General features: G+C 32.4%; 1 protein-coding gene across 4 annotated transcripts in view; it reads right to left on the reverse strand.

Moving 5' to 3' along the window:
* LOC130441144 (titin) overlaps positions 1 to 20,599 on the reverse strand; it is a 453,335-nt gene that overhangs the window by 270,475 nt on the left and 162,261 nt on the right. For all 4 annotated transcript variants that reach the window (XR_008909591.1, XM_056774695.1, XM_056774694.1 and 1 more), the window contains exon 2: positions 4,499 to 4,673. Coding sequence is in view for 3 of the 4 variants with exons in the window: in XM_056774695.1 (XP_056630673.1) it covers positions 4,499 to 4,673 (175 nt within the window). In the remaining variant the exon portion in view is untranslated. The remainder of the gene's footprint in view (positions 1 to 4,498; positions 4,674 to 20,599) is intronic.

Below are 20,599 nucleotides of genomic sequence, written 5' to 3' on the forward strand. Positions count from 1 at the left end.
TACTTACACCTTTCCAATTACGTATAACTTGTTTGTAGGGATGTTTCGCAAATGATAAGTGGAGTCTTCATTAGTCCCAGTTTTCATGGAAAGGTCGAGGATGAGGATAACTCATTAAAATGCATTACTAGATTTTATTTTCAAATGAATTCAGTTAAACATTTTTTATATAAAAAAGAAATGTTCGATTTTATGTCTGTTAGAAGCGTTGAAATTGATTTTTGGCTTACAAAATTAGATTTATCATGGAAAAGAAACGGAGAAAATGATGAATTTTAAAATGAATTCTTCAAGTAAATTAGTTTAAAATTAATTCCAAATGGTTTATTCATGGAGAGTTGAAATAAAAAAAACAATCTCATGTAAGGATTTGGCACAATAGTAAAATATAAACTATAGTCCAAAATATGCCCAAAAGAAAACTAATACCAGAAGCGTTTGACATGAAATTAAGTCTCACAATTGTATAAACTGACTCATATTGTAGAATTACGATGAATGAGGAAAGTTAAAAGTTGTCAGCTTGTACGATTGGAGTTGAAGGTACCGGCATGGATAGAAATCAGAAGCTCCCAACTTGTTTTCCCCCATAAATCACTTTCAAAATACTTATTACTAGTTTAAGTGGATACATTTACAGCATATTACCAAATCGTCAAAATAGAGCTGTAGAGCTTCCTTTGGATCCCTGAGAGTGAACCTGGACCACTTTGGGAATCGCAGGCTCAAATCTTTGTATAACAGTAGATAATAGACGAGATCAACAACGACGCCGTGACGTAATTGACAACAATGCCAAGTATCAAGTAATTGCTGTTAGTTTCCTACACACGCTGTAGGGTTTCGTTAAGCAGAGACCAGAAGATGATCTATATAAGTTTGAATTGCAGTGATTTGGTCATGAATATTAAATATGTGAAAGAATAGTCATATTGGATCAGATATCAAAAAAAGTCACAATTTATTACGTGTGTATAAAATAATTAAAGCAAGCAATGAAATAATTGATATCAATACTAATAGACTAGAGGAAAAAAACAAGTTAAATTGGACTATAAACGAGCCTTTAGTCGTACAGTACATGGTTTTTTTATTAAGGAAAATTCTCTCACTTAAGTTAAATATTAAGATGTATTTTAATTTCAGGTATTTATTCAGTTTATTTTAAATTTAAACTCCATACCAATAGAAAGCGTGATCTTAACTGAATCGCGTCCTCTACTGGAAAAAATTTAAACGACTACGATTTACTCATAAGTGAGTTTCTAGATTGATCCTATTCCTGACCGATCAGATGTAGTTATGAACTCAAGATGATTGATTATGACGCGTTTTTTTGCTAGAGAACGATTTGAATTCATATCGGCGGGTCTCCTACAACGCTCTGGAAACAAACATGTTTCCTAATTCTGTCGAATTAGGAGTATTCGGGTTGGGAGTAATAAAAAGGATGTAGGCATCTGTGTTAAAATGCTTGTATTTGGTTTTCCACCGACAGTTGGACGAAATCGAGTTGGATTGGATCGGGAAAAATACGTATCCAATGTAGGTGTAGCTTAAGACAGCAAGCTAGACGATGCTCGCCGTGAACATATCAAAAAAATCTGTTATTTTCAATAGCGCGTATTTTGTTTATTATAATCTACAGTCCACAGTTAAAAATGAAGTCCTCAGTATTGAAAATAGAAGGTATTTGATAAAAAATGGGAAAGTAGTCCTATTGAAAAAGAGGAAATCATTTAATGGCTCAGGAAATATAAAAAAATAGCTGTTTCGGAAGTTTTCAACGCATTCGCCTCTCGCAATGAATTGGAGATTATATAAAATGTTTTTTAAATATTCTTCTAAAAATCTAAGAATCTGTTAGTGTCATGGATTACGGTTCATGTCACACCCGGCGTGCAGAATATTTACCAACCATCCAATAGTCGATTGGATTGCTAAAAAAGTTATTGAATTCATTCATTCAATTTTGGACATCGAATTACACAACTTAGTATGACCAGCAAAGGTCTAAGCTGAAAATATAAGCCGTTCTATACATTTCTGGTATCGTACTATAGCAGTTATAGAGAATGATTCAATTAGTCGAATCTCATTTGATTAAAATATAACCTAATGAAGTTATAGGTGGTTTAAACCAATTAATTATAGTGAATTATAAAGAGCATTTGTATATATATTGTGAAAAGTTTTCCAAGTGGATATTTCAAATATTGCAGCATCATTTAATATTTGAACTTTTGCTACAGAGTTGCCTCCCTAATTTAATGACTTCGGATGATATTCAACCCTTCAAAGATAGATTGTTCTATTCTTCTTTTTCTTCAAACTTGGTTCTCAATTTCTAAATATCTGAAAGTAATTTTATCACCATCAATCAAAGGATAAACGTTGCTGGTAATTTCGTACTTGTCACTGAAATAAATCCATTTTCTACAACTCTTTTGCTCGCTTAATATTATCACAATAGGCGACAGGTGTAAAACAGTAAATGAATAAAATCTCGTTAAATAAAACCACTCCATTATTTTTCACGGCCGATTCATCAAAATCGCCTGACAAGTTTTCATTCCGCGTCGTGTCCTTGCGTTCCTTTGAAATATTATGTGATACCATATAACTGATTTCAAATATCTCGTATATGAATAAAGTGTAACTGGAAAATTTTATCAGGTGTAGTAGTTACGGGGGTGATACTGAATTTAATATTTCAATAATCAACACAACACAGATTAAGCTATTTCATCTTAGTACTTAGAAATGATTTGAAACGAAGAACTTACAAGGATAAGCAAGGAATTATTCTTATTTCATGAGCCGTTACTTTAGGTTTAATATTTCGATGTCACCAGGTAGCCCAAGCAGACCTTAACTCACCGATGACATGAACTCCAATTTTTTCTCTTCCTCAAGTACAATTGACATTCCAGAACATCTGTGTGATCTATAGAATGAAGATTTATCTTCATAAATCTTGCCAGCAAATGTAGTAGATTCCAGTGAATATAAATATAACTTTGTGATTTAGGACTCAAATTATCGCTTCTTCCTTTTTTCAAATGATGATCTTAATTTCCGTATTAACTAGGATTCGTTTACTAATTGTTTTAAAGAACTATCTAGAGTGTAACTTATATTTCAGTCCCTGTATAAAAGCTAATACATTATAACGTATCGGACACATCTAACATTTATGAATAACAGCGTATCAAAAAAAAGTTTTTAACAAAAAATATCCCATACACGTATATTTTTATGGATAGTATGGATTTCAAACTTTCTCCCGATGATTTGTGTTCTCCGGAGTGCTCTAGAATATATCGATCACAAGTGTTATTCATTGCTTTTCGAGGAAATGAATTTAATAAATTTGATCCGACTTTGGTTTACCACTAGAGATATGGTGATAATTTTTTTTTTCAAGAATTATTATTTGAAAAAAAATGGATGTAACTGAAGGTATAGATTTATAAAAAAAAAGATCCAAATAGAAATAACCATTAACAGTATCCAAGGAATAAGAAAGAAATAAGTCTACTACTCTCTAGATCATACGAGTTTTCCTTCTTCTTGTATGGTAACCGTCATTTTACGTTTATGAATTGAAATTTTTTATTGAAGCATTAGATTTTGACGTTTATAGTTATTAAGAGAATTTCTTAGGAGTAAGACAGTTCAAGATGTAACACACACCATTCGATTCGGGAGAGCCTCAGGGAACTTTGTGAACAAAAATTATGGATGAGAAATCAAAATTAAATTTGTTGTGCAAAGGAAAAATACATTTTGAAAAGTGCATCTTGAATGATCAAATAATGAATTACCCGCATAATAATGAATTTAAATTTACAATTCGGAGGTTTTTGAAGTCGCTGAGCGCAAATATCACAAACGAAAGGGTCCATGAAGTACCTGGTGCCTAGAGTGGCCGACATCTACGTCGTCTCGTAGAAATTCGTTATGAAATTGTCCTGGGAATTTTCGACATAAAAAAACATGATTATCACGAGTTTATTGACAAGTGCATATGTGGTTTTATGGATATCAATGCGGTATTTAGTCCCCTATAAAAATAAGAGAATTTCCTAACCCACCGAGCATCATGAATTTGATGTAATGTGGATGCAAAACCGATTGTGGCATTGCAGAAATTATGATTTACACTGAGAAGTCGCTACATGGACTACATGGACCAATAATCTGCCAAAGAAACTGCAGACTAAGAAGATGAAATAGGAGGCTGCAAAAAAATAAATATTGAATTATTTTTCCATTAGTTTTTGTGAAAAATAAATGAATTTTTATAATGGAAAACGAATATTTCCACGGAAATCTAGTAGTGGAACAAGGTGTAGATCAAATTTCGAGTTTATTTTCGTCAAGATTTTTCGAGTTATACATTTTTAATTAAAACATCTTAATCCGTCTTACAGCACAGAAATTCCTAAGTTTTCTGCTTTATGTCCTCGACTATTATTGATAATTGATAACTTACCTTTCGGTAGCGCCACCTTCGGCCCTTCCCGAACCATGATGACTGAGAACGTAGACTCTATTAGCATCTTTGTACCATTTGACACTGTGCAATTGCCCGCATTGTTGAATGTCGACTCTACATGGTAGAGCTACCGTATCGCCAATAAAAGCTCTAACTTCGTATTCAGTCGCCACTGAAAACAAACAGATACAACTAATATTAGAGATAATTTCGGAAAAATTATTATTATAAATAAGAAATCGTTATAAATTATCAAATTTTTAAAATTTGAACGCGATTTGTGGTTATTCCTCATCGTTTCAGATATGATATACTAAGTTTAATTCCGATTATGCACCACAAGACAAAAATAGAAGAAAAAAATAAGACCCATCCTCGTTTCAACTTTGACTTCGGTTGCCACAGTTAATAAGAAAACGTGAAAAACTAAAATTGAAGGAAGGAACTTTCCATATTCGAGTCGCTGATTCCTGTTCTTTATAAACTAGTTCCGAATAACTTTTCTAACGAAATAACAAGTTTGAAGATGGGCGGTTCTTTTTTTTCAATATTCTCTATCAAAATTTTGTAAATCTAATAGTTAACTGAGATAAAAGTCTCGCATTACGGTTATCGAATTTGATTATGAAAAAAGATCACAAATTTATAAGGCAGGAAGCAGTTTTTTGTAACATTACATCTGCTAGGTGATATAAAGAAATATGCAAAAATGAAATAAATCAAAATACCAATGTTTCAAGAAATTAAAACCTAGTTGGATTATTGTTCTGCAATATCTAATTTTAAACTCCTCAGACATCTTTTCTAATCTTTTTTTTTAAATATTTCAATCGCTTCACTCTCTTATGCTATTTTTTTAATTTATTACCTCTTCTTTTTCATCATCATTCTGGCAACTTCTTGTACCAAGTCTTTGGTAAGGCGTAGATAACCTCACACCTTTACCTATTTTATCACGGATAGAAGTGATCTACAATCTAACTACTCATGAGAACTTCTACGAGGTTAGTTCCCGAAGTACCTCGCCTGACCTAGAGATAGCGGTGGTTGCTTGAAAAATACCACGGTATTAGAAAATACACATGTTTCGTGTTTGAAGATGCCACGTTGTTCAACAGTTACAAGTCTACGGCTTGCGAACATCGCAGTGGTCGACCAAATAAGATGACGACTCAAGAAATGGTGGAGAACCGACTCCAAAAGAAGCTCATTCCATCTGCAGGTAAGGTCATGGCATCTGTTTTTTGGGATGCGCGTTGGAAAATTTTGATTGACTATCTTGAAAAAGGAAAAACTATCAATAGCGAGTATTATGTGAACTTATTGCAGCGTTTGAGCGAAGAAATCAAGCAAAAACAGCCGCATTTCGTTAAGAAGAAATTGTTTATTAATGATTAATTAATTAATTATTAAAATTAATGAATTAAACTTTGAATTGCTACTTCCCGCACTGAATTCGACAAATTTAGCCCTGTCGGATTATTTTCTGTTCCCAGACATGAAAAAATGGCTCGGTGGTCAACGATTTTCCAATAATGAAGTGGTGATATCGGCAGTTACTGGCTATTTTGAGGAACTTGACGATTTTTATTAGAAAAAGTGTATCGAACTTATTGAAATACGTTGGTATAAGTGTATGGAGCTACAAGAAGATTACGTTGATAAATAAAGAAATTCATCAACTGGTGAAGAGAAACATCACACTACACTACGACAACCATTCTGGTTTAACATATATTCAGTTTATTGTCCACACTTCCCTTCAGAAAGCCTTTCCTCTCATTCCAAACTTAGTTCTGGTTGGTTAATATCACTCATAACATTTCATCGGGAGCTATTCAGTTTGGTTAGTTGCCCAATGTCATCTCAACAACTTCTGTTGGGGTTCTAAAAGAGTTCAAGATCTTATATAGATCACGATCATAGCTGTTAACCATTATTGTTGTAAATTAGTGAAAATGATACCATCTTATAATTTTCGCTGTCAATTTTATCTTTTTCTTGAACATATGGTTCATAACTTTCTAATGTAATATCCATGAACAATCGTGAAGTTAAAAGAGAAATCTGACTTGTATGTGTTGTGTTTTTCTTTTAATGCGAAAGCTTTGCAAAGTGAACTTTTAAGTCGTGAAGTTTGAGAAAATTAAAAACCCTAAACATTATATCGTCAATTTTTAACTTTAATAACAAAAACTTTATACATATTCTGAGTTAATTCCCAAAAACATCTAATAACAACTTCGCAGAGAGAAGAAAATATGGAAAAAGAAGTTTCCTTACTTATATTACTTCACCCAATTATCGACAAGGTAGGTAGGTCTTTCTGTAAATCACATCTCGAACTTTCCTTATTCAGTAAAGTATTTTTTTTGTTTAAAACTTTGATGTATAATTGGATGTCGTTAATGCCCTTCGTTGTTTAAAGTATACCGTTGATATAAAGTTTACCTGTCTTTCAAAATATAATTTAAAATCTAAAATCAGGGACGTCATGAGGAGATTAATAAATTTCTGAAATTTAATGGGTAAAAAATTTTTGAATTACTAATAAACACAAACAAACCAGATTTAATTATAATAATATGAAGCTATAGGAAAATGATTAGAATCCAAAGAAATATCAACAAGAAACAATGAATTCTACAAAAAATTATCTTGAAAAAAACGAATAAAAATTAATTCAATTATGCTTAAATATGTTTCTAAAGCTAGTTTGTGTAAAATAATTAAAACAAGTGAAGAAACAATCGATATCACTACTTTGAAGTCAAAGGTAAAAAACAAATTGAAAATTGAGGAAAAACTGGATATTATCATGAGGAAATGGCGGGTAGAACATTTACCAACCACCTAATAGAGAAAAACACAGATTTCAGATTGGCTCACTAAGATACTATGAAAAATGAACGATGAAATGTTTAGTAGTGCTTTCAAAAACAAAAAAATACCTATTTTGAGATGCTCTTGGAGAAAAATAGGTAGTACTAGTTGTGTTTCATGTGTAGTGAAAAGCTCGCCAAACTCTCGAGTGTCTAAAAATATATCTGAAACCTTTGAACAAAATATTGAAACACCACACCCCTTACAAAATTATGGTAATTTTGAAGATGTCAAATGAGGCTAAGAATAAAAGGAAAACATTTGCTTTTCTCCTACATTTAAATAAGTTTTTATCGTGAAAGCGATAAAGATTTACGGCGTTATTTTTCTGAAGAAAACGGTATGACTTTTTATTCACATATAGAAACTTGTTGACAGAAAATACTTACAGACGTTTATTTAATAATAGCTTAAAATGTATTCTATAACATATTGAAAATAAGTACAGTGAGGTATCTACTGACCACAGTCGAAGTTAAAAGAACAAAATTGTGACATTTCGCTGGAGTTGAGCAAATTAAATTACAGTGACTATAAGTGGCAAATTTGGGCCGTTTTAAAAATGGTGAACATTCTTCTTCGTCACTGGAACTGGAACTGGAACTGGCCACTAAGAATCGATTTCTCAAATCACTAGATAAAGACAGGAAGTTCTTTTCTTCTTTGGTGAGCCCCAAATTAAATAACTCACGAAAGAAACTCATAACTTAATTTAGAAATTCTATGACTGAGTTAGAACTAAAGGCTTGGACAGCTTTCGTGTCTGTGATGCAGAATTTTCTCGAAAATAGTGAATCTGAGAATTATATTGAACTTGTAGGACAACTTATGTCACAATTGGAAGATATTGGGTGCAATATAAGCGGAAAATCCTCTTCTTCCATAGTTAACAGATAGAGGACTTACTCGAAGGATGTTCCCAAGATCTCTTGAATACGAATATGATGTCTAAGTATCTAAGTATCTAAGTCTTTTATAACTTGATGATGAATTTTTTTAGTTTCTCAGTAAATAGATATTTTCCTTCTTTCTACTTACATAGCTGAATCTGAGAAACAAGCTGATAAAAATCTAACCCAACCAAAACATTTTTGAACATAGCAACAACATTTTTTTAGCCACAGATGTACTATAAACTTGTATAATAATAGTACTTAATATGAAAAACTTTTGTCTTATCATTCGATAATTATCACTACCGCCCGTCTATTTCTCGTCGATGTCCTTTTCCTTTAGAATCGCAAGGGTCTACGTTGAAAATATGATTCACTCTAAACGTTTTCGGTATCCTAACATTATTGGGTGAAACATAAAATATTATAACTCGTTATCATTTCGTTCTTTCCTCTTTAGAGGACGTCTTCGAATCGATCTATTGCTCTATTACAGTCAAGTTGAGCAGATTGCGTGACATAAATAAGTTTAGGACCATTTTATTTCAGGTCCAACCCAATCAGTTTTATTCTTTAATTCAACAATGTACTTTATAGTTGATGGTGATCGGTGATTTTTCTAATAATACTTTAAAATCTTCTGGGGCAATAAAACGTATATATTTTTTGAACTTTATGAGTTCCCTATTATTATTAAAATAAGATGCTGAAGAATTTCTAGTTGTTTTCGAACAATTGAAACACTTATATGTGTTACTCACCGAAACCGCTTCTGTAATAAATACCATCCACGAAAACAAAGTAACAACACCACAAAATGAACCACCACATAACTTTACAGATCCATTAGTAATACGAAAATACAATTCACCAATAACTTCACTTTGAGATAATATAACGTTTATTGTTATATGCATATATAAATTGACAAAACTTCCAAACTTTAAAGAAAACAAACACAGTTCAATCGACAGAATTGAGAATAGAGTTATTTATATGTGAAAGTTGGTGTAAGTTTAAGTTGTTGATAGATGTATATTTAGATATTACTTTTATCAGTGTAGTGATTATGAAAGATGCAAAACATAGTAGTTTTCATCATAAATAAATGATACGGACATTTAAATCATTTGCGCACAAAGTATTAAGAAAATCAATGAATTTTGTTGAAAAGCATCAATATTACACATTCTAGATTCCTAACCCAACTCAACAGTGAGAAAAATACAAATAAAAATTGAAAATTGATACAAACAAGAAGAGTTATTTCCTCGAATCATTTAAACTTTCCAATTGCCAGATGAAATAAATACGAAACATTATAAACAATCAAACTTATTGAGGAAAAACTGCGTAATTTTAGAGAAAAATACATTACGTTATAGTAGTACACATATAAATAAACTCTATTCTCAATACCGGAACATTTTTCGCATAGATCTTAACACCGACCGGCGCGGCGATCTGGTAAAGGTTATACTGCGACTTGGAGGTAAAAAACGAGTGATATCGGAGACCTCCACCTGTCGTCTTCGCCGGAAGTTCAAATAAACACATACCTTCATCAGATATTCGAACCAATTCTGTTCCACATGGCTGCCATCTTCCCACCCTATTATTTATATGTAACGTGCGTTTTATTCGGTGGTAATTGTAGGCCGATCATTAAGTAATGTAAAAATTATGAAAGAATTGATAACAAAATGTATTTGTTAGACGACGCCATCTGAAATTTGCTCTGTATTCATTTATATAACGAAAGTTGCGTTTTGAGTGTTCCATTTAGTGAAAGTGTCAGTTCCGTACTGCAAAACACTTTCGGGACGCTCTGGAGTAGACCACTTTAACCTCCTTAAATGTGACTCTAACCACTCCAATGTTGACAGTTGATAGTTTCACTCAATGGTCCGATATTGAAATAAAAGTTCGCATCAGCAAGTCGAAACGTGCTAATATGAGAGCTGCGAGGTTGTCCATAGAATCCAAGAAAGTCTATACTATTTTATCGAGAGAAACTTCACAGACTTCAAAAAAAGGTAAACGGGTCAACAGAAAGCTCCATCCTATTCGCCACATCTATCACACTAAGACTTATTTCTTTTCCCGAAATTCGAAAACGAAGTGAAAGGAACGCATTTTGAATCGACTGAGAACATCTAGAGTTGGTTTATTGATGTTCATCGGGGATATAATGAAAATAAAATTTTTCTCCTATTCAATAGTTTTTACAAACATTCTTCAGAAACTATTGTTTCATATCACAAAATCCCTTGTTCAATTTTCACACTTTGAACGATCATATGAATTCAAAACTTCACAAATTGTTTAAAACTAAAAGCAATATGATAATTTCACCAATTTGTACGATTATCCTGAAGAGGTTCATCGGGAGAGTATGTAACGGAATCAAATATCAACCATAATAATAAAATTTTGTATAAATGTGCAATAACATTAACAATATACTAATTTAGGAAGTTTGATACATATTTTTTATGATCAAATATGTTCAATAATGTCAACAATCAAAAAATATGAAGATGCTTCCTGACAGTATATCGGATTTGTGTTTATTTTTTAACTGGCCTATTTCGTCTGCAACGGTTAGCTGAATCGGCGGGAATGCTTCCTTGCGTGCCCCGAGCGCTTTGTCTATTGTTCTTTTTCAGTTAAGCAGAAGCTCTTAAGCTAGAGGATGTTAACCGGGCATATCATGGAAAGGCGACAGCAAGTGTATAAACAACTAGAAGTAATATGTCGCTTATAAAAAATAGAATATGACAAGTAAATGACAATAAAATATTAAATATTATAAAGTCATACAAAAATACGAATCTTCATCCAGTGCCTGTGCACTGGAATAGGAGAAGTTCAGGACGATTTTCAACGTCATCTCTGTTACTGGCTCACAACTAAAAGCTTACTTTTTGGTGTTTTATTTTTGAATGTTTGTCAATCTGGATTCTGAAACTAAGTTGCAATCATGCATCGAGAAATAACCAAGATTATTGAATGAACAACGTCCATCTTACAAAGGTGTATTAAATCTTTGCAAAGGTGTTTGATATTGTTTGTTTCTTAACTATTTGCATTTTTGTTCATTTAAAAGTTATTATTTGTTGCGAATTGTGCTGTCGTGTTTACTTACTCAATATCAGTAAACGGGTAAAGGCCTGCTCTATACCAGGATGCACGAATAGCAAGCGATAAGGTGAGAGTGATATGTACTATTTATCAACATAAAAATATTTAAATTGTAATCAAGTTGATATATATATATATAAAGATTTTATCCTTATTTTACTATTTTATAGACATTCCATTCCTACGAATGAAGACGTTTGCAGAATTTGGTTGCGAAGAATAAATAAGTTATTACTTGCAGATACAATATTATCATCACATAGAATATGTGATATTCATTTTGAACCAATTTGTAGAAACCCCAATGGCAGGTTAAAAAAACTTTCACTGCCAACTCTACATTTACCTGGTAAGTACTTATATTTACTGTGACAATAAACCTCTCATGAATCCTAGTGAAAAGTTATGCACAGGAAAAGAATTGCAATTTCCTCCAATAGTCAATGTCTCAATTTATAAACTATTCAATAGAAACTCAATATATATAGGATTAGATCTTGTCATTTCTTATGTGACAGGTTCAGTTACAAAGAAATTATTTAAAAGTCTCAAATGCCACTTGTTTAAAAATATAATATTGTCAAACGAATTAATGACGGCAAATTCATTAGTATATTCTAGAGAACAAAAAAAAATGTTTTATGTGCGCCTTCAGCAAAATTCTGTGATATTTTTAAAAGTTTTTCTGTTAAAATTTTCGAAAGATTGCCCCAGTTAATCAATTCGTTAGGCATAAATAAACAAATATGTCCTTTGGATGATTTGACAGACGTTTCCTCAATATTTTGTTCAGATCATAAGGATTATGTAAATATGTTTGTAAATATTAGTTATAATATATGCATCTTTCATTACATAAGTATTATTGATAAAATTTTGTAGGCAAAGATCAACAATATAAAGACTATGATGTTGTGATGAATATGGCATATGTTAAATACAGGGAAAGCTGCAAGAAAGACAACGGTAATTATTAATTCTTCTTCTTTTAATGCTTATCCATTAATGGATTTTCGCGACCACATTTTTCATGGTTTCTCTATCTCTAGCGGTATGGATCAATGTCTGAATATCTTGTATACCTGTCCACTGCCTCACGTTCCGCAACCATGACATCCTCTTTCGTCCCAATCCTCTCTTACCTTCAATCTTGCCCTCGACTATCAGCTGAAGGAATTGATATTTATGGCCTCGCATTATATGGCCAAGATATGCAATCTTTCGTTTCTTCACGATATTAAGGAGTTCACGGTCTTTATTGATACGCCTGAGAATATCCTCATTCCTCACTTTGGTAATCCATGGTATCTTCAGGATTCTACGATATACCCACATTTCGAATGCCTCTAATTTGTTGATGTTTTTTACCTTAAGGGTCCAACCGTCCATCCCATAAAGAAGCACTGACCAAACGTAGCACCGCACAAGTCTCAGTCTAAGATCAAGATCAAAGTCGGTACATGTAAATACATTTTTAAATTTTATGAATGTACTTCGAGCTTGTTCAATTCGGCATTCTACTTCACCGTCCGACGACCATTCTTCATAGAGCCGTGTTCCTAGATATTTAAATTTTTCTACCCGTTCTATAGGTTTTCCATTATATGTTACACTAGATTTTCTAAACGTATTCGCTTCCCTAGTGATAATCATGAATTTAGATTTTTTGATGTTGATGTTTAATCCCATGTTTTGGCTATATCCGCCTACTATATTAATTAGTTGTTGTAGGTCATCTATATTATCTGTAATCAGCACTGTGTCATCGGCGTAACGTATGTTGTTGACCCAGACTCCATTGACTTTGATCCCAATGTTTCTATCTTCAAGTGACTCTCGAAAGATGACTTCAGAGTATATATTAAACAGGAGCGGCAACAATATACAACCTTGATGTACTCCTCTGCGAATCCGAACTTGCTCAGTTAGACCATGATTTACTTTGACTTGCGCTTTTTGGTGCCAGTACAGATTTTCGATACAACGAATGTCCTTTTCGTCCAAATCCAATTTTTTAAGGAGCTGTATAAGTTTGTGATGTTGAACTTTATAGTCTATGAAGCATAGACAAACATTTTTTCTTTGGTCATAGCAGTTCTGTACAAGGACCTGTGTTGCGACTATTGCCTCTCTTGTACCTAACCTCTGTCTAAATCCAAATTGCGAGTCATCATCATTAATTAACCATGGTTATAAAATCAGTTTTCATATACCATTGTATGTACCATGTACAAACAGAAACATTTTTTAAACACGCCAACATCTCACTGTTGACAGTCCTAAGCCTGCTAAAGTGTGAAGGAAAATTTTTTATTTGTGGATATAGTCATAAAATGTCAAAAACAAAATAAAAATTATAATAATCATCCTGTGTTTCAATATTCCATCTACCTATATCTTATATAAACCATTTAATTGTGAAATTTAGATGGTCCGACCTGGTTGTCACATAAATTGTAAATGAAACCAAAATATTTTACAAAATACTTCATTTAAATAGCATTTTAATTTCAGGTATTTATATTTTCTTGAAAACAACAATATTTGAATTTGAAATGTGAGCAAAATGAAAGTATTTTGCATAATACTCTGTTTCATTCACAATTTGATGTGACAACTAGCTTCGAGCATTTAAAATTACCAGAGTTATTTCCAAATTTCCCGCGAAATTAGCATGGATATGAACCTTAGATCAAATCTTTGGTTATAGAAATCTTTTTTCTTGGTACTAAACCAATTTGAGAGATGTCACTAGGATAGAACTTTGTCATCAAATTTGTATACAGAGTGACAGATCTATCAAGTATATAATCTTTGTCTACATCCAAAAAAATTCAAGTAAGTGGCTGAGACATTAAAGAAAATCGTACGCAATCTAGTGTAGATTCTACCTCACCTTTAAAGAAATTTATTATAATTAAAAAAATTATAGTAAATGTAAGTTATGACAAGCAATATGATTTAGTTTTAATGGGATCATGCTTGCACGTTCTGGTGTGAGTTATATATCTTGAGCAACATATTTAGTTTTATTCAAAACGCCAAAGAAGCATACGAAATATTGATATCCATCTATGGTGAGAATTTAGTTAATTCTGAACAGGTGAACATATACAGTAGGTGCAAAAATGAGCTTACTGAAGAACGTAAAATCACGTAGGGGCTCTTGCAAACTATGATAAATTCGCAAATCATGAAAATCTTTGTATGAATTTGACGTTTTTATGTGCATCCGAATTTAGTTACCAAAATTATTACTGGATATGGAAAACTGATAACCAATTTCCTTTCTTATTTGTTTTTACTCACATAATTTATATAACTTTTCTAGCATATCACTTACAATGAAATATAATAGTATCGTAATGTATTCCATGTAGTTTCTATCAATTTTCATAAGAATTGCGCATATTAATATTTGGAACTGAATTAAAAGCGTACCTTGGGCTTTTGCAGACCACTGACAGGCAAAAATCACTAACACTAACGGCACTGCACACACGGAAGTCATTGTTTCATCATCGAATACACCGAGTATAAACTTAATATAATTAGAATATATACATCATTCAAATTGTCTTAATAACCGAAGACAAACAGAAATGTCAAGTTTTGACACATGCCAAATGATATGCGTCTTTTTTATTACCAACAAATTTGTAAACATTGAAAAAATTGGTCATCCTTATGTGTCCTTAGTCCAGCCCATACGAAAGCTGAACTAGATTCTACTTTGGATGAGACTGCTCGTACCTTATTAACAAAAAAATGTTGTTTCCATCTAGAGTTTGGCAAAGTTTCACAAAAATAAACCAGATTTTTTACGCCCCTTATAACCATGGATAAATCTGGGTTCACACTTCACACCCGAAACAAAATAAAAAGCAAAACAATGAAATTGAAAGGGGGAACCGACTCCACAGAAGAAAAATACCTTCATGGTGTCGATTTTTTCGGATGCGCGTGGGATAATTTTCATTGACTATCTTCAAAAAGAAAAAACTATCAACGGCAAGTATATTGCAAAGTTTAAGCGAAGAAATCAAGCAAAAACAGCCGCCTTTGACTAATAAGATACAGTTGTTTTATCAAAATAATGCCCCGCTCACACATCCGTTAATGAAATGGACAAAATTGATGAATTAAAGTTTGGAGCGCTACCTGATTTAGCTCTCTTGGATCATTTTCGGTTCCTAGACTTCAAACAATGGCTAGGGGGCCCGGTACTTCTGGAACCATCCTGGTATATGAGCCTTGCAAATAAGATTTCAAATGTAAAATAGCTTCGATGGCTTATAATTCGTGAACGGGGCTTTCAATTCTTTGGTAGGTTAATCGAACCTTATTAGGAACGTGTATAAAAAATCAATTTCACTTTAAAAAAACTATTTCTAGTCTTATATGAAAATAAATGCTAAAAATGGAATTTAGAAATTGAGCTAATGAACAAAGTATTATCAAAAAATGTTCCCGCACTTAAATATAACTGTCTAACAATTTTAAATGCATCGCATTTTACGTTATTATCGATGAAAATGAAACTACAGCGGATGTTTAGGCTGAATATTAGAAAGTAATATTGCGACCAATTTTCCATTACATTTCGGCACTTATATATCATCAATATAATTTTTCAACTCCGTAATTTCAATCATTCGAATGATTTTCCAAATTTTTGTTTTTTCAAATTATTGTTTTATATCTTTCATATCCTTATCATCATAAGAAGCTATAAAGTTCAGGAAATGTAGTAGACTGAAATATTTAATCATTGTAATCATTAAATCGTCATAATAAACTGTTTTTTCCACTAATTTTTAGTTCATCCTATCAAATTACCTAAATAAAATAAATAGCCTCATCAAGTTAGTTGCGAAAATAATATAGACAGCACCCTCATCCCTCATGTGAGCCATAACCTCCACTTACATTTAGTTATACACCATTCCCGCAAGCGGTTCAATTATAATAACAATTAAACCAACAATAATTACCCCCAGAACGACGAACATTCTGTTAAATTAAGGAAGAATGATTTTGTATTTTGAAAACAGATCACGTAGGTTTTTATGAAATATTCAGCCGTATTCTTTAGACCTGAGTGTGGTGAATCAATAAACACTGTCTCGTACGTACTTAATTTATTTACACACTATACAATACACTTAACTTATAATAATTTACTTATAAATATCATTTCACTAATTTTTACATTTACTAATTCGTTCTTTCTACTACGACTATTTATTTAAAACTATTTCACTACGTTTACACAAATCGTTTATATACCTAAATAAAATTCTATAAAGTTCTAGAAATTATTTAGAAGAAATACTGTAAATAAAGCGACTGCTACTAAAAAAATTATATAAAAATAAACATCAAACGAGTTTCACCGTTTAAAAAAAATAAGAAAGAAGCTGCCCGAAAAGCGCCGCGAATTTGCAGAATTTATAAAATTCCTTAGTAGCTGGTCAGGGCTGGTTTAAGGAACAGCTTTGCGAACTTATTCGTGAAACTACTTTGTTATGAGATGCTCCTACGAACATAATCATAATTACATTTTTTACAAATAGAAAACAATTTTCAGTATTATTAATTCACACATTTTTGAAAATCTTTTAACATAGTTTTTAGACACACTTATGAAGATGGTGCTCCAGCTTTTGTATGCCGAAGTTGAAGAAATACGTCTTCAAGTATGCGTTCAACAGTTGCTCCGATATTTGAGCAGTCTTCGATGTAAACCTCAGTTAGTTACTATTCGAACATCGCGCTTGTCTTGAGCGGTGATCAACCTATTCCATCTATGACGGTTTCCAAGCGAATACTGAACAACGTAGCAATTCCCGGATCAGTGGACTCGAGAGTGGGAGAGCCATTCCGCAAGGCAAAGTTGTTCTTTTTTTCTTCTTTCTTATGTATCTTTCCATCCATCTACAGAGCTTGTATTGCTGCCTAAATCAAAGGACCGAACTTTCACTAGTGGTTTACCCATATCTATTTTTGCTTCGATGGATATTTTCTTGGATATCACTCTCATCTCCTGGTAGAAACCATATGGTTATCGCATTGGGTTTGATCATTTTCAGATAGAACTATTCAATGTGAATTTTGATAGATTTTGAATGACGTGGATAGCTTCTCTTTTGCAGGATTTGATTTGGAATATTTTTCTTGTGTATGGAGCCTGACGGGTACATCATATCATATCTTGTAGTCGGCAATTTACCTGAGTTTACCAAGCAAAAAATCTGAAATACAAACATAAGAAAAGATGTTCAAGGTGTTCCTGGTGATAGACGAATTGGTAATGCGATGAGAATGGTTAAATAACCAAATTAATTATTCATAAGTACTTGGAGAGGAAACGATAATAGTAGAGAAACAATTGAGAATCATAATTTTGCTGCAAATAAATAAATTTATTTTTAAGTCTACATTTCACAGTATTTGAAAATCAATCCAGACACGTAACAAGTAGGTTTGTTTGCAAACTGTGAAACATGAGAATTAACTCGTCTTTAATCCCTCATGTGTAGGTGTCTCGAAGGGTGGTGGTTACTGTCTCGGACATTCCTGTCACGTTCCATGCAAGAAACGTGCGTGACATAAGTGGAAGAATAAACTAGCGCATTTTGCGTCAACTTTCCAACATAAATGAATAAAGAATAAGACAAATTCGCAACCTCTTCGAAATATCTAAAAGCTTATTTGACATGAAAGTACCTGGGAAACATGCTGGCGATGTTATTTTTTAAATCTTAACGGCTCCTAGCTATATTTCAAGAACAGGATTGGCACTAGAAGAATTTGAAAATAACTATTCAAAATAAAACAAGACATATCAAGCAATATCATTTGAAGTAAAATTGTTTGTTTCGATACTAATAACAATATACTATAATAGAGTGTAATATTGTAATATTTTTTTGAATTTAATTGCAAATTTACAATCTACTCAAAAAATACAGAGTAATAGTAAATGATTTGGTTTCTTGCTAAATGACTTGACGCGGGCACCATCCCCTGATGGGTCTCCGTTGATCACTCTATGAGGTCTTCTTTCAGTCTTCTCTGTTCCATTGGATCAGTGTAAAGCTTGGATATTAGTAGATTTTGATGGTTTTCGTTGCGGTTTTTGTTTCTTATCGCCGATGTCTGAATAACTTCATTGATGGTTGGAATACCGATGTCTGTGTGGTTGCTTATAAACCATGGAGCATTAGCTATTATGCGAAATATTTTAGATTGAAAAGTTTGCAGTATCTTGGTGTTTACTGCAACCCCATAGCTCTCTGCTATATGTTCATCTTGGTTTTAGGATGATTTTGTACATGAGTACCTTATTTTCAATTGTTAACTGGGATCGCGTGCCGATTAGCCAAGTCATATTTTGAAGTTTTAGCTTTAGTTGTGTTTTTTAGCTTGTATGTGTTTCTTCCAAGTTAATTTTTGATCCATGTGTAGTCTGAGGTATTTGACTTCTGTTTTGATGTGATGACTTTTCTGATGCTCTTGTAGGATCTGTATCTGAAGACATTATTGCATTGTGCAATAGGGAATTTGTTTTTATCAATAAATATTTTCGTAAATATTCAAGGAAAAAATAGAATTGAAAACGAAATGTGAGACATTACTATATATTTGAATAAAGAAATAGATGTAACTAGGGAAAATGCTACAAAAGAAAATTTACTCAAGATTTATATGCAAATATGATTGAATTTTTGGTGGTGCTTTTGCTTCTTCTTTTTCTTTCTGACATAAATGAGGAGATTAGTAGGCTACTGCTTATTCATTGCCAGCAAGTCTTTCCCGGAACACGAAGTCTAGCATTATCACCATCGTTTAGGGGGTCTTTTTCCTTTTGAGCTGTTAATTTTTGCGTTATTAACAAGTCTACTGTCTTCCAAGTTTGTTCCAGAATTGTCTTTTCTGTTTCACTCATATTGCTATTTTCTGTAATCCACTTCGCTGTTTAATATCTTCATTCCGTATTCTGTTGTGTAGAAATGTACTTTGGTCTGTTCTCATCGTCTGTATTATCGTATCTGGTCTTGTTTCTGATGCTTATGAATGATTCAGTTGTTCAAGAATTCTTGAGTCGATTTCCAATTTACATTGTATCGGTTCTTCGAAAGTCGCTAGACATTTGGTCTTCTCGGTGTTGGTGTTGGTATTAGTAGCAGACGACGTGAAAAAATGTATTTCTCATTTTGAATTCCGCTGGTTTAAGCAAAGTTTATTATTTCAACCATTATCAAATTCAATATGAAGGGACTCAGTGAGTCTCCCTGTCCGATTCCTGTGTTCATATTCATATTTTCTGTTGTTCAGATTTTCTCCTTCCGTTTTTAAGCATTTCCTTGGCGATCGCATGTGATCCAGGGCTTTTTTATTTTATTAATTCGTCTTGTATTATTGACTTTGAGCTTGTTTCTTCTCAGCCTTCCGCATATTCTTCTTCGGCTTCCATACATGTATCTCTCCATGCTTTTTCAATTTCATAAATTTAATTTTTGAGCAGGAACTAGATAAACTGCTTTATTAGAATTTATGACTTGATACTATTTCATAAAGATGAATTTGTGTACTATTGATAAAGATTGTTCTAAAGTCGGTCCTGTTATTGGTTTACTGTTCTCTTTTGTTTGTGGTAATATGAACAGACTCAATCTAATTACACTTCAGTAATTGGCAACAAGTGAATGATAATGTTCCACAAAGAATTTCTCTTTTGTTTACATTATGATACATCTTATTACATTGTTGTATTTGTTCGTGTTTATCTGAAGGGTGGAAAATGTTTTCTTTCTTCTTGCACCACAATAAATTTGTTTCAGATTCGATAAAAGATATGATGTAGAATATAGAAATGAACTCACTGACAGTGTTCACCTTTCACATTCACATATTGCTATTCTCTCATAAATGTTGAGTTCTATATTTTTCTATAAATTATTAATATTTCATACAGACATATTCATACATTGATTTAAAAAAAAATTGAACCTTGGTTCATTTACTTCGAAACTGTTAACCTCAATGTGTCCAAATGGAAACTCTTCTTCAGGAAATGATATTCGGCCTTGATTCAAATCTATTATTTCAAAAATAAGGATACTGCTTCCTATATACCAAATGAGGATAGATAGAAACTTTTTAAGGCTTGAAT

The sequence above is a fragment of the Diorhabda sublineata genome, chromosome 3, assembly GCF_026230105.1.
Source record: "Diorhabda sublineata isolate icDioSubl1.1 chromosome 3, icDioSubl1.1, whole genome shotgun sequence".
NCBI lineage: Eukaryota > Metazoa > Arthropoda > Insecta > Coleoptera > Chrysomelidae > Diorhabda > Diorhabda sublineata.